Source organism: Salvelinus sp. IW2-2015, linkage group LG4q.1:29, assembly GCF_002910315.2.
Source record: "Salvelinus sp. IW2-2015 linkage group LG4q.1:29, ASM291031v2, whole genome shotgun sequence".
Classification (NCBI taxonomy): Eukaryota; Metazoa; Chordata; class Actinopteri; order Salmoniformes; family Salmonidae; genus Salvelinus; species Salvelinus sp. IW2-2015.
The window spans coordinates 35,340,596-35,356,439 of record NC_036842.1 but is presented as its reverse complement, the minus strand read 5'-3'; the positions used below and the strand labels follow the sequence as shown (position 1 = coordinate 35,356,439).

The following is a 15,844-nucleotide window of genomic DNA, read 5'->3' as shown; positions in this document are numbered from 1 at the left end:
TTCAGAGGGGTTGTGTTAAATGTGTTAGACACATTTCAGTTGAATGCATTCAGTTGTACAATTGACTAGGTATCCACCTTTCCCCCCTTGGTGATTTAAAAGGCGCTATATGGTCAATCCGTTATCTGTATTGATGTTCAGCATTTATGGTGATTTGGCCTCTGCAGAAGCCAGGGCATTCATACGCAGAGCTGTTGTAAAGGAAGTTTTTAAGGAAGTGAGTTTGTGTTTATACAGGACCTCCCGCCCTCATCTACTGTCAACAGGAGCCCTCCGAATTTACAAAACATTACAGGCGCACAGCGATGTGGTATGGAGCTCGATTTGGCCGCTGTGTGCCACCGTGGGTTGCGAAATTACGCCCAACAATCCAGGGCGCCTCCGACCACATTTCGGATCAAGCATAAATTGCATCTTACAACACGTCACAATATGCACAGCCAGCGAGGCTCCTCCTTGACTGTCACTTGCATTACCGCGCACACACACGTTTTACGTGTCACTGTTCCAACAAAGAGGAATAGGTTACTAAAAAATATGTTTTTTCATGTTTTATGGGTACTTCATCACGATAAGACAAAGGTTGACATCGCCCAACCCTAATGGCAACGTACATTTGTACATGAGCGTTAAAATAAGCATACTTTTACCAGGCTGTGTATTGTTTTCAAACAACTGGGTCATCTGCTCGACCTTGGTCTTCAGTTTCACGTTCTCATTTTGTAAACTCGAGGAAGCCACTAGGAATAGTTGGCAGATTTTACGAATAGCCTCTCCCGTCACCAGATTCATAATTGTGCAAAACTGTGTAAAGAACAGGGAAAAAAACACGTTACCTAAGTAGCCAGCTTGCCATACGTGCTACATCAAAGATGTGAAACCAATAACGTTCGCCAACAAGCTTAGCCGAGGACTAGCTAGCTTGATAAGCAAATTGCATGAAGCTAACGTGGCTAGCTTACTTTGACAATTACATTAGAGATTATCATATTTGGTTAAACACCAACGTTTGATAAACGATCTATCTACTAGACAACGTAATGCAGCTAACGTTAGTTACCAGTAAATGTTGGTGCAACTTTAGCTAACGTTAACTTGTGCAACTCCGTAACGTCATTAGTCACGCTGTACTCACCTCTCTCTCCGGATTGTACGAGTTTGGCACGACGCGCAAAAATGGACTAAATTCTGTAATTACCGTCTCGACGACAACGGCCATAATCGATGTTGTTTCTAACTGAAACATATTGTAAGCTGTAGCCATTTTGCCCTCAGACTCATTCGCATAGAATAAGAACCAAGCTAACTATATACTGTAGCTACCTAGCATGCTGCCAGCAATGTGAAGCTAGTCAGATATGGTCTTGTCTCCGCCCTAACAGAGTTGTTGTCCCAAAGGCGGGAGGGAAGGGTTTTGTCTAGAAGGGATATAGCTTTTGTCAAAATTGACTTTACGTAGCAGGTTAGAACGTACACCGCAGATAAGGAGAATTAGGTCATGATTAGCTAAAAATGCACATTAAAAAATGTGACTTTAAATTAACAAACTGTATCCAAGACCGGAAGGCATGCGTTCTTGCATGCCGCCACCAACTGTGTGGGCTGTGTCCGCCTACTGTTCTGGAGTGTGAATTCATTTCACTTTGTGACAGAAAGGGGATAGGGAACAGGGAATAAAAAATATATAATCATTTGGGGGGTGCTTTGTACTTGTCCTGTTTTTATGTGTATGTGAATAACTCAGGTCGGAGAGTTTGGTAAAGTTTACTCAGGTATAACATGTTACAGGTCACTACTTCCCAATCAAATAAAATTTTATTTGTCACATACACATGGTTAGCAGATGTTAATGCAAGTGTAGCGAAATGCTTGTGCTTCTAGTTCCCGACCATGCAGTAATATCTAACGAGTAATCTAACCTAACAATTTCACAACAACTACCTTATACACACAAGTGTAAAGGAATTAATAAGAATATGTACATAAAAATATATGAATGAGCGATGGCCGAACGGCATAGGCAAGATGTAGTAGATGGTATAGAGTACAGTATATACATATGAGATGAGTAATGTAGGGTATGTAAACATTATATAAAGTGGCATTGTTTAAAGTGGCTAGTGATACATTTATTACATACATTTTGCATTATTAAAGTGGCTAGAGATGAGTCAGTATGTTGGCAGCAGCCACTCAATGTTAGTGATGGCTGTTTAACAGTCTGATGGCCTTAATAGAAGCTGTTTTTCAGTCTCTCGGTCCCCGCTTTGATACACCTGTACTGACGTCGCCTTCTGGATGATAGCGGGGTGAACAGGCAGTGGCTCGGGTGGTTGTTGTCCTTGATGATCTTTTTGGCCTTCCTGTGACATCGGGTGGTGTAGGTGTCCTGGAGGGCAGGTAGTTTGCCCCCTGTGATGCGTTGTGCAGACCTCACTACCCTCTGGAGAGCCTTACGGTTGTGGGCGGAGCAGTTGCCGTACCAGGCAGTGATACAGGCTGACAGGATGCTCTCAATTGTCCATCTGTAAAAGTTTGTGAGTGTTTTTGGTGACGAGCCGAATTTCTTCAGCCTCCTGAGGTTGAAGAGGCGCTGCTGCGTCTTCTTCACCACGCTGTCTGTGTGGGTGGACCATTTCAGTTTGTCCGTGATGTGTACGCCGAGGAACTTAAAACTTTCCACCATCTCCACTACTGTCCCGTTGATGTGGATAGGGGGCTGCTCCCTCTGCTGTTTCCTGAAGTCCACGATCATCTCCTTTGTTTTGTTGACATTGAGTGTGAGGTTATTTTCCTGACACCACACTCCGAGGGCCCTCACCTCCTCCCTGTAGGCCGTCTCGTCGTTGTTGGTAATCAACCTACCACTGTAGCGTCGTCTACAAACTTGATGATTGAGTTGGAGGCGTGCATGGCCACGCAGTCGTGGGTGAACAGGGAGTACAGGAGAGGGCTGAGAACGCACCCTTGTGGGGACCCCGTGTTGAGGATCAGCGGGGCGGCGATGTTGTTACCTACCCTCACCAGCTGAGGGCGGCCAGTCAGGAAGTCCAGGACCCAGTTGCACAGGGCGGGGTCGAGACCCAGGGTCTCGAGCTTGAGGACGAGTTTGGAGGGTACTATGGTGTTAAATGCTGAGCTGTAATCGATGAACAGCATTCTTACATAGGTATTCCTCTTGTCCAGATGGGTTAGGGCAGTGTGCAGTGTGATGGCGATTGCGTCGTCTGTGGACCTATTGGGGCGGTAAGCAAATTGAAGTGGGTCTAGGGTATCAGGTAGGGTGGAGGTGATATGGTCCTTGACTAGTCTCTCAAAGCACTTCATGATGACGGAAGTGAGTGCTACAGGGCGGTCGTCATTTAGCTCAGTTACCTTAGCTTTCTTGGGAACAGGAACAATGGTGGCCCTCTTGAAGCATGTGGGGACAGCAGACTGGGATAAGGATTGATTGAATATGTCTGCAAACACACCAGCCAGCTGGTCTGCGCATGCTCTGAGGACTCGGCCGGGGATGCCGTCTGGGCCTGCAGCCTTGCGAGGGTTAATACGTTTAAATGTTTTACTCACGTTGGCTACAGTGAAGGAGAGATGCTATCGCATGGCACGCAGTACCGGAGAGCCAAGTCTAGGTCCAAGAGGCTTCTAAACAGCTTCTACCCTTAAGCCATCTGAACATCTAATCAAATGGTACCCAGACTATTTGAATTGCGCAACCCCCCCCCCCCCTACACTGCTGCTACTCTTATTATCTATGCAGTCACTTTAATAACTCTACCTACATGTGCATATTACCTCAATTACCTCAACTAACCGGTACCCCCTGTATATAGCCTCGCTATTGTTATTTTACTGTTGCTCTTTAATTATTTGTTACTTATAATTCTTATTCTTATTATTGTTGGCGTTTTGTATTTTTTTAATGCCATTGTTGGTTACGGCTTGTAAGTAAGCATTTCACTGTAAGGTCTACTACACCTGTTGTATTAGGCGCATGTGACAAATACAATTGATTTGATTTATCTCTCTTTCAATGGCGCCCTGCTCCGGAGAGCAAGGCAAGTCACAGGTCTTGTCCCGAGGCGTGTGGGGTCGAACGCCCACTCCCTCTGGATAGAAGAGACACAAAAAATCATCACGAGCCCATTTCGACTTACTTTCACCGATTCAACAGTCCCCAAACTCTTCTCCACCCAACCTGACACCACATATGGATCAGCCAGAAGGCAAGGATACATTTTCTCAAAAAATGTGATTCCCAACGGGCCAGAATAATCTTTGTCATCATCAGGGCAAGGCTCCAACTTGACGGTCTTCCACCGCAGGTAATTCATCCAAACTTTTGTCAGGTTCAATTTCTGAGCTACCGGATTACGTTTTTTGCTTTTTGTACATGACGCCAAACTTTCTCAACGCACCGCTCCCCGCTACACTCAACTCCTTTCCTCAACGCACCGCTTCCCTCAGCTCCTTTCCTCAACGCACCGCTTCCCTCAGCTCCTTTCCTCAACACACCGCTTCCCTCAGCTCCTTTCCTCAACGCACCGCTTCCCTCTACTCTCAACTCCTTTCCTTTTTCCTCGCTGCTATTTCCACATGGGAGAAACCAATTTCCCTCTTGGCCCAAGGGTGACACTGATTTTGAAGTCGCAGGCTGGTTAACCTCACCTCGCCCGCTACATTAAACTCCCCTTTGACCTCCTTCCCTATGAGAGACCGCTCCATGTTGGGTGCTGAACCTGGGCCTCCCATGGGAAATTCTCTAATGGGCTGAGGGTGACACTGATTTTAAAGTGGCAAACAGGTCTACCTCAACATCTCCTACCTTTTCACTAGACTTGATTCCCCCATCAAAACCATGCAATTTAAACGTTACTACGAGCCCACCTGTGCATTGATTGCCTTGCGGCGCTCTCATTGAAAGTTACATGTTGCCCATATCGAATGCATAATGTTTAAAACCATATGGTAACTTTAGTGGTAAACCTACAGTATTTACATGGTGAAAGTCATGCTATCACTAACCAAATATTGTGTTAGCTGTTCTTACCCTGAAGTTTACTTAGAGCTGCAAGACAAAGCGTCTCACTTCCTGGTCGTCCAAACGGCAGTGCAACTTTCCATGCGCTCAAACTTGCACCACCAAGTTTAAAGGGAAGGCCTAGTGAAAATCATGTTACTGCGGCATAAATATTGAATCATCTATTCAGCACTATTATGACATTAATGTTGTGTAAAACTAATGTTAAAAACTTTGAATTCACTACCTTCCTAAAGAAATGCACTTTTTACTCCCTGACACCCAAAAGTACTTGATATATTTTGAATGCTTAGCAGGACCGGAAAATGGTCAAATTCACACACTTATCAAGAGAACACCTGGTCATCCCTACTACTTCATCTGGCAAACTAAACACACCTGCTTTGAGTATAAATTGTCTGAGCATTGGAGATAGCCCCTGGCTATCCGTAAATAAAAGGAAAAAAATAAAATTATGCCGTCTGGTTTGCTTAAATATAAGGAATTTAAAATGATTTATACTTTTACTTTTGATACTTAAGTATATTTAAGCAATTACATTTACTGTTGATACACAAAACTAAATACTTTGACTTTTACTCAAGTAGTATTTTACTGAACTTTCACTTATACTTGAGTAATTTTCAATTAAAATATCTTTACTTTTACTCAAGTATGACAATTGAGTACTTTTTCCACCACTGCCAGGATTCTTCATGTTACATTTAATCGTAATTTTTTTTAAACTACGGAGTCCACCCACTCTGCCCTTACGTTATAAAATACATTTTACTGGAGGAAAGGAAAAACCCACACTCACTGAAATATTCTTTACGTTTTATTGTCTTATTCTTTGCAGCAGAGGTCAAAACAAACTGAAGCGTTTTGGTGATAGCCTTCGTTAGCATTTGGAGAACAATAGACATCCACCCATATTTATAGAGGATGGCACATTGTAGTACTGCTTCTTTCTTTTTTGTCAATCATTATTTACGTTCATTTCTGTTTCCCACAAGAGCTTAACAATAAATAATAAGCAAAGAAAAAGCTCACCTGTTGTTCACAGGCAGCAAACTAACAGGAGTTCTAAGGCCTCTAGGGCTCTCTGTAAGGCATGGATATAATATGACACTCTGTAACAGCAACTGTTCTCTATCCCCTCCTCTGTTAAGTGGCTGTACAACTTCTAAGCCCTGGCACCGGTTGGCACACAGGTGTGACTGCCTTAAAATGTCTGGCTACAGGGGATTTATTTCACCAGTTCTGATGTTGCTCTTGTGTTCTGTAATACGAACTTTTGTTGGATAATTGTGTTTCTAAAGTACATAATGTTACACAGGACAGCTTATTGACCCCTAAACCTATCCCTCCTAATGATCAACCTACTGTATTTGTGTCCACTAAAAAGCATTGGTATGTTCTGTTTATGGACACCTCTGCAAGCAGGGCTTTTCAGAATATCACTCCAGTCGATTTTGAACGTGCTAGAAACCTATTTTACCATATGTGTACATTAGTACGCGGTAAATTGCCGCGTACCGCTCCGGCCGCCCAGAGTGGTCCGCCCAGAGTGGTTCGCAACATAACAATTAAGTATATAAAGGTCTGGTTATTAAATGGGTAAATAGTTTAATCCAGTCTCCATTTCATGAATTTATTCACAGGTAAATAGTAATATGCTCTAACATTTCTAAAAACCAGTGTTTTTCTTTGTCATTATGGGGTATTGTGTGTAGATTTCCCTCAATCTACACACATTACCCCACAATGACAAAGTTAATTAATTTTGCACATTTCTAAAATAAAAAAATAAAAAAATGAAATATGAAATTTACATCAGTATTCAGACTCTTTACTCAGTACTTTGTTGAATTATCTTTGGCAGCAATTACAGCTTTGAAGCTTTGTGTTTTTTGGGGGTTTTTGGCTACAAGCTTGGCACACCTGTATCGGGTTCAAATTTGGGGAGTTTCTCCCATTCTTCTCTGCAGATCCTCTCAAGCTCTGTCAGGTTGGAAGGGGAGCGTTGCTGCACAGCTATTTTCAGGTCTCTCCAGAGATGTTTGATCGGGTTCAAGTCCGGGCTCTGACTGGGCCACTCAAGGACATTCAGAGACTTGTCCCAAAGCCACTCCTGCGTTGTCTTGGTTGTGTGCTTAGGGTTTTTGTCCTGTTGGAAAGTGAACCTTTGCCCCAGTCTGAGATCTGGAGCAGGTTTTCATCGAGTATCTCACTGTACTTTGCTGCATTCATCTTTCCCTCGATCCTGACTAATCTCCCAGTCCCTGCAGCTGAAAAACTTCCCCACAGCATTATGCTGCCACCACCATGCTTGGCATTCAGGCTAAAGAGTTCAATCTTGGTTTCACCTGAAAGTCTTTAGGTGCCTTTTGGTAAACTCCAAGCGGGCTGTCATTTGCCTTTTACTGAGGAGTGGCTTCCGTATGGCCACTCTACCATAAAGGCTTGATTGGTGGAGTGCTGCAGAGATGGTTGTCCTACCGGAAGGTTCTCCCATCTCCACAGAAGAACTCTGGAGCTCTGTCAGAGTGACCATCAGGTTCTTGATCACCTCCCTGAAGAAGGCCCTTCTCCCCTAATTGCTCAGTTTGGCCGAGAGGTCAGCACTAGGAAGTGTCTTAGTGGTTCCAAACTTCTTCAATTTAAGAATGATGGAGGCCACTGTGTCTTGGGGACCTTCAATGCTGAAGAAATGTTTTGGTACCCTTCCCCAGATCTGTGCCTCGACACAATCCTGTCTCGGAGCTCTACGGACAATTCCTTCGACCTCATGGCTTGGTTTTTGTCATGTCCAATCATTTGAATTTACCACAGGTGGACTACAATCAAGTTGTAGAAACATCAAGGATTATCAATGGAAACAGGATGCAGCTGAGCTCAATTTCGAGTCTCATTGCAAAGGGTCTGAATACTTATGTAAATAACGTATTTCTAAATAGCTGTTTTCACTTTGTCATAAGGGTATTGCGTGTAGATTTATGAGGAAAAACATTTATTTAATCAATTTTAGAATAAGCCTGTAATGTAACAAAATGTGGAAAAATGAAGGAGTCTGAATACTTTCCAAAGGCACTGTACATGCAGACACAGCAGCATTCAAAGACTGGAGTTTGATACTCCTGGTATTGGATATGACTGAAAAAGAATGTCTCACAGACATTCATACCTGAACCGCACCTTTATTTGCCAAGGTAGGATACATGATCAGTGAATATATTCAATGTACTGGCATCAATGTGAGGATCTCATGCTTGGCAATAACTACATGTATATACAACTTGCACCCGTGGCACAATAAAGTTATATTATATTCTACTCAATCCATTGGCTTCATTGATGCCATTCAGACTGTTTTAAAGTCGATACAACCGGCTATGATAGCTGAGGTTCATAGCTAGATTCTGAACTAATATTTATACCAAACATTTTAGGGTCCCTACACAGATCGGCTACATAGCCAGCTACACATCCATACGCATACAGTTATTTTAATCCTCCACTACACAATAAGCAAGAAAATAGTTAGTTAGCTATGTTACTTCAGCTGCATTGCATGGCAAGTATCAGCAAGGCAAGCTTACAAAATTGTATGCAATTTCAGTAAATGCTTTAGCTAGCTAGATTCTTTACATCCACTGTTAAACAAGACAACCTGGTTTGGTGGTTTTCTCAGGAGTCCCGAAAACATTCAACAACACAACTTACAATTTCATAACCTACTCAATGCCCATCAAGCTAGCTGGCTAATGTTAGCTAGTCAGCTAGCTTGCTAAATAGCGATTTTCGTAAGTTAACTTTATGACAAAAAATATATAAATAATTGTTTGTCTCTACGTTAACTAACATATTCCTCTCGACTGTAAATGTTTTGCATGATTCCTTATTTAAGTGATAATGCCCTCAAAGCCGGTGTCTGGAGGATATATTGGTACGGGTTCGCCTCAGGCCGGCAAACTGTGCCAATATATCCTTCAAACACCGGCTTTGAGGGCATTATCACTTTTATACAAAGGGTTACCAACATATTCAAATAATGATTGATATATTTTCATAAAAAATGTTATTTTGATTAATTTATTCATACTATTTCATCCTTCCACAAGATGTAGTCCCGACACAAATCTAGGGTTGCTAGAGACGCGACTACTGTTCCATTGCCATACTGGCTGGCAACGTTCTTATTCCTTCCTCATTAGCCATGCCAACTACGGCTAATTTAGTCATCAAAATAACAGCCAGAATAACAGCAAAGTAGCTGCATTTGCATAAACTGTTTTCTAGTGACATTTATGGGTGATTATGCAACTTCGGGCACTTTGGCCATGCAAACTTTCAGCAATTAAAACTTATTCAAACACCATTTTACCAGTATTGTACTCTTCTTTGATTTGTCTAGAAACTATATCTGATAATGGCTGCGATCGTACTATTCAGGAATGTATATATTTTTGTCATTTTTCCCAGACAGCAATAAACAAATGTCATTTCCATCACGTCATTAAACATCCATTTTAGTTGAAAATTGGTTGTGATGGAAATGACAAGGTGTGGTGGAAATGACAAGGAGTGGTGGAAATGACATTATGTAAAAAAAAAAAACGTATCAAAACAATCTTTTATTGCAAACATTTTGAACAATAACCATTGTTAAACATTTCATTAATATAAGACAAAGTAAGATTCCAAAACACTGGAACTAGCACTTGAGAACAATGTGTTACAGATCCTACAAATATCAATTCTAGCACATATATAGAGGGAAGAGTTAACTGAGAGCTACACATGTTTTATTTAATGTATGATTTTATGCCCTGCTTTGTATGTACTGTATAGTGAGTTTCCAAGTGTATCTAAGGCTTAGAAAGAGAGCCAAGTTCCTCCCAGACCAAGGCATCCAGCTCCATGTGCCTTTTGGTCACTGGGTGGGGCTCAGGGACAAGTCCAAGCACATGCTGTGGTCTGTACCATATGATGTCGTCTCTCATTGGCCAAAAACAACGGTAGGGGCCAATGCGACTCATGGTTTTCACAAAAGCACCATTCTCTGCGTGAACGTCTTGCACGATACCAGGGTAAACGTCGTGATCATACTCAACCACACACCACTTTCCAATCAATGCTTCACTTAGATCTTCAATGGGCTGGATGGTGCTTTGAGATGAGTTGAATTTTCCATCTTGGTCTGCTTCAGTTTTTTCAACCAGAGTCACAGTCTGTGGGCTGAAACAGCTGCAGTGATGTGGAAAGGAACAGAAGCAACTGAGTATCCGCCAAGTTATCTCCCCTGGACTGTCGGTGACCATCTGGAAACACAGGAAATTCAAAAAGTTATGCACATTCGGAATATGTAATCATAACATAGTCTAGTGATACATAGTGTAGTGATAATATGTTTGTATAACAAATGTGAAATTCGACATAAAATAACCCACAATTATTACCTGGTGTATCTTCATTGTCCGACGGATTGTCTCCAGGTGATCCGGTAGGAGGGCTTCGATGCTCTCTATCTCCTCCTCTGAGATATATAAGAGCTTGACAGCTGACTGATCTTTTGACAGTTCCTCAAATACAGTTTTTGCATTTGGGAGGTCCTTGCCTTGTGCCACAATTTCATCCGCTCTTCGTTTCACAGCTGCTCCTACCCCATCAGCTGGGCCTTTTCCATGTCCGGCTTCTAGGGAATGCCATGTAACTCTCTGGAGGCCCATTTCAAAGGGACGGGTGGAGAGATAGTAAAAACTATTTTTAGACCTATACTGGGTTGTAGGCCCATCACTCACAAAGTGTACAGCAGTAGCCGATGGGCAGAGCTCAAGGAAGTAGGCCAGTGTTTTTGAGAGATGGGCCCAGATAGCAGAGGGGTCATGCCGCATAGAAGAGCTCAGTGAGCAAAGTGAAACTGTATCATTTGTGGTATATCCAACACAGGTGTGGAGGGTCACCTGCTTGTGAGAATCACCAAAGTGAACTGCCTGGATTTCACTGGTGTATTTACACAGGTAGTTCTCTGCAAAGTCAATATGCACAATGGTCTCCTCTTTCCCCAGATTCTCTTTTAATTCTCTCAGTTTGGAGTATTGGTGTCGAATGTTGTACACGTGTTTCCCCAACTTCTATTGGAGAAGTCCTCCAATAGAATCTGCAGTGTGCCACATATATTTTCTTTTACTGTCAAATGCATAGTGAACTTCTCCATGTTTCCCTCTTTGTTTTTCTTCAGCTTTGTTTTTCCACTCAAACCACCATGTCTGCTCACCAGCATCAAAGTCAGATGTTTTAAGCTCTTTTGCTTGACAAAGGGAGCACTCTCTATACATGCACTCTTTCTTCAGGTTCTCACAGCACAAAGACTCACTAACTTTCTCAATGTAGCTGCAGCTGATCACTTTGTGATGCTGTAGTTTGTCCGCCATGAACTGGAGGTTGGCGTGGGTTATGCAGAGACACGTGTCCCTATCCTGGACTGTTGGCTCGACAACCCAAAAAGGACGTCTTTTGCAGAAATCACAGTAGGACATTTGAATTTCTGAATATTCCCTCTTAAACTTCTGATAAAGGTTCTGAATTGTGCCATTCAAGAAGCACTTCTGCTATTTCTTCTTGTTCCTCGTTAGTGTGTCCTTTTTCCCTGTTGTTGCTCTGCTGTTGTCATCACGTTCATAGAATCTAGTGATTTTCTCTTCTGTTGCAGTGCTAATTCTGTTACACTGATTTTTCCTGGAGTATTGAAGACTTGATGGCCTGTTTTCATTTGCCCTCATTGCTTTTGCTGAAAATCCAAATTCTCGGTTTGYGGCTTTSACCAGGCCATACYTTCTCAGGGTGTTGCCTTTGAGCATTTTTGAAGCCACTTGTTTGTCTTTGGCACTGCACATTTTTTTTTTATACTTCTGTTTTAGCTCTGCAATGATGGCATTTTGAAACAATAAAATCCTTCTCAAGTTCTTCGGAGTTCCCTTCATTTGCTGTTTTGTCTTTGTCTTTGGGGAATCTTGTCTCTTCATTTTGTTCATCAGTCAATCATACCTTTTTTTGTATTTCTCAGCTTTCCGTAAAGCATTATCAAGTTTGACATATTGTCATACTAAGATCTCTGTATGCTTTTGAGCGACCTCTTCCAACCTTTTTCCTTCCAGCAAGTATTCGACTTCTCATTCCTGTTGCAGACGATGAGGAAGGGGTATCAGGATGTGCATCAGGGGCAGGTAAGTTAGGGGCAGGTATGTTAGCCTCATGTTCTGACTCCAAGTATTCTGGTGACTGAGGTGGTGTGTTGCCTGATAGATAGGTCTCCATTGCAACTGTTCTCTTTAAAGTCTGTCTTCTATTCCGTTGGTTACATTTCCATTGCCATCTCTTGTTTCTTTGTTCTCGCTATGTAAGTTCAGAGATAGATTTCACTTCTCCCTTCTCTTTTTTCTTCCAGTATCTCTCCCTGTCTTTTTGCAGATGTTCCTGGTATTGTATAGGATCATTTTTTATTTTGTTTCTATATGTCTGTGACCTCTGTGCTGTTTTATGTGGTATCTTCTAAAAATAAAGACAAATACTACTTACTTTTCAACTTGTGCACACCTTGGAGCATTTTCTAGATTAAATTAATTTAAAACATGATTAAATAAGCCTAAAGTAAAAAAATAAAAAAATAAAAAGTAAAGTAAAAATTAATAAGATAATGGATTTGTGTCATTTCCACCACTTTCTGTCATTTCCACCACACTTAAGTTTGTGACGGAAATGACATTTCTACAGTTTCTGGAGAAAATTGACAGACAGCTTAGCATGCTTTGATTAGTATTACAGCTATCATATCGTTTGCACTAAATACATCAAATATATAAAAAATATAAAGTTCTACCACAAATTAAAATATTCTCTACACAAGCAATATTTACCTCGATTTTTCTTCAACTTCTGGACATCACATCTGGAACAACTGTCCACTGCAGCCATGTGCTTCAGTGTCACAATATGTTTCCATGGTAACTAAATTAACATTCTCTTGAGAAAACTTTATTAATAAGGAATTTGTCCCAAAGGACAGGTATATTTTGTGTAAAAAACAATATAAAGGGCATACTCGCAATAAATATTGATATAGATTTTATTTAATTGACTCTTTCTGTAGTACATAACATTATATAATATGTAATTATTAATGTTTTCTCATAGAAAAACATAGTAGAAGCTTAAAAGTCTGGGTCAGGGACAAGGGCAAAATTGAGATATAAAATGCATCTGAAAAGTAGCTAAAATACTTGATAGAGAGGTGTTTAAAAAAGTATGTGGTGAATTTAACATACAAGTATTTGTTTTATTTTTTCATAAAATCCCCAAAATTGACCCGAGGACATGGAAGTGCCCGTAGTTGCAGAATCACCCTTATTTGGATACATCCATAACAATGAGCTAATGAGGCACAATTTCGCCTGGCATAGAAAATGTGACAGTGGATTGCACAGTCAGACGGAACAGAGTAAATAGGCATTTTCAATGTCATAGATTTAGCCAGTGGCAACTGATGGAATAGACACCGGCTGGAATGCGGTTTTTACCAATCAGCATTCAGGATTAGACCCACCTGTTGTATAAGATGTTATAATTACTAACATTTGCTTCCATCCTAGTATTTTTGTCAGCTATCTTTGCTGAAGAAAGTCTCCAGCGTTGGGTCGCATAGCATCAAATTCATCATGGGAACCACTCAATATCATTGGTCATCGCCCAGCGGTCGCTACTGGTGATTTGCATAAAGTTGGGAAATGCTAAACTTTTTCAGTGGTGTAAAGTACTTAAGTAAAAATACTTGAAAGTAATACTTAAGTTGTTTTTTTTGGTTATTTATATTTTTGACAACTTTTACAATTATGAACATTTTGTTTTGTTTGTTCCTTGTATAATAACAAACCGGGCGTAGGTTTAACATTTAATAAACAGATACTTCAGCTAGTAATATCCTTGTATAGCCATGTAAGGCATACTTCAACTCCCCCACCCTCACATAGCTTGCTGGGTAATGTAGTCTTAATGTTATTAACACATCTTCCTTCATATAAAAGAAAACATATTTTTCTCTGTAACTAAACATGTCACATATCAAATCTCACATTTTTTTACTCAACCTGAATAAGATGCAATTTTCAATAACACACATTTCTTTACTCTTTTTTTAATAAATGTTTTATCGCTCTTTATCACTTAAGAGGCAAGAAACATATTTTGAGTGTGTTTATAAATATTTTTTACTAAATGCAGTCTCTGTCCAACAGTAATCTATTGTGGATCTATTTGTTTTCACATAAACAAAAACATTCATTACAGGTGCTTTTTGTTGTTGTTGCAAGTCTCAATAAGCCTTCAGGGGTTCTGACAGTCCTTTTTGGTCATTCTGCTGAAGTGCTTACTGAAGCAGTTGGACAGTGTTCATTGTCAGTCAGGGTGTTCTGACTGAATTGTCCATTGCTAAAGGCATTTGATGCTTCAGCAGTATCCTCCTGATGAACCTCAATCCCTTGAGTGAATGACTGAAGCATTAGATCCACTCTGTTTAGTTTCAGTTGTGATCCATGCTGCATTTGGATCTCACAGGGTCGTGGTGCAACTTCTCTCTGCGCCCTTGCCCTTGCTGCATCCAGGTTCCTGCAGTGATGTCTCGGAGTTGTACATGATTTCCAGGTTTCAGTTCAGGTAAGTGTCTTGCACTGTTGTCCTGTCTCTGTTTTTGTTTGTCTTTCTGTTTTTCCTCTGGGTGTTAGCAAGTCCTCATGGATGGGTAGGTTGGTTCGTTCCAATGCGACGTCCCATTAACATTTGTGCAGGTGAAAGTCTGTTCTGCAGCGGTGCGCTGAAGTAGATCAGTAGATCAGACTTTTCAGGAAATCCTCCTTTCCATCATGTGCCTTTTTTCCATCAGACCTTTTGACAATTGTGACTGAACTCTCCGCTAAGCCATTGGACCTCGGTTAGTTGGGGCTGGGGGTGTTGTGTTGGATTCCCCAGTCGTTAGCAAACGATCTGCGGGCCATTGTCCGAGTACAGTTCAGATGCAACCCCATGTCTTACGAAGACTGATTTCAGGTAGGTGATTACAGCTTTGCTGGAGGTAGTTGGCAGTGTTTCTACTTCAGGGTAGTTTGAGTAGTAGTTGGTCAAAATAATGTGACTTTTGCCATTGCAGTCAAAAAGGTAAACTCCAATTTTGTAGTATGGCCGTTTGGGTACTGGATGAGGCATTAGCGGCTCTGCTTGCTGCTTTGGCCTGTACAGTTGTGGCCAAATCAAACGTTTTGAGAATGACACAAATATACATTTTCACAAAGTTTGCTGCCTCAGTTTGTATGATGGCAATATGCATATACTCCAGAATGTTATGAAGAGTGATCAGATGAATTGCAATTAAATGCAATGTCCCTCTTTGCCATGCAAATGAACTGAATCCCAAAAACCATTTCCACTGCATTTCAGCCCTGCCACAAAAGGACCAGCTGACATCATGTCAGTGGTTCTCTCGTTAACACAGGTGTGAGTGTTGACGAGGACAAGGCTGGAGATCACGCTGTCATGCTGATTGAGTTCGAATAACAGACTAGAAGCTTCAAAAGGAGGGTGGTGCTTGGAATCATTGTTCTTCCTCTGTCAGCCATGGTTACCTGCTAGGAGACACGTGCCGTCATCATTGCTTTGCACAAAAAGGGCTTCACAGGCAAGGATATTGCTGCCAGTAAGATTGCACCTAAATCAACCATTTATTGGATCGTCAAGAACTTCAAGGAGAACGGTTTAATTGTTGTGAAGAAGGCT

The 15,844-nt window shown here is 41.4% G+C and overlaps 1 protein-coding gene across 9 annotated transcripts in view; it reads right to left on the bottom strand.

Moving 5' to 3' along the window:
• LOC111961906 (F-box/WD repeat-containing protein 2) overlaps positions 1 to 15,844 on the bottom strand; it is a 52,817-nt gene that overhangs the window by 19,391 nt on the left and 17,582 nt on the right. Inside the window, exons 1-2 of one of the 9 annotated variants that reach the window (XM_023984565.2) lie at positions 5,051 to 5,154; positions 645 to 804 (exon numbers count right to left, since the gene is read on the bottom strand). The exons of 2 other annotated variants lie outside the window; for them this stretch is intronic. In XM_023984565.2, the coding sequence (XP_023840333.1) occupies positions 645 to 792 (148 nt within the window). In that variant the 5' untranslated portion in view covers positions 793 to 804; positions 5,051 to 5,154. Of the gene's footprint in view, positions 1 to 644; positions 805 to 1,135; positions 1,568 to 5,050; positions 5,155 to 15,844 lie in introns of those variants that run through there. 6 more of the 9 variants (XM_023984563.2, XM_023984564.2, XM_070442871.1 and 3 more) reach the window with 6 other exon arrangements.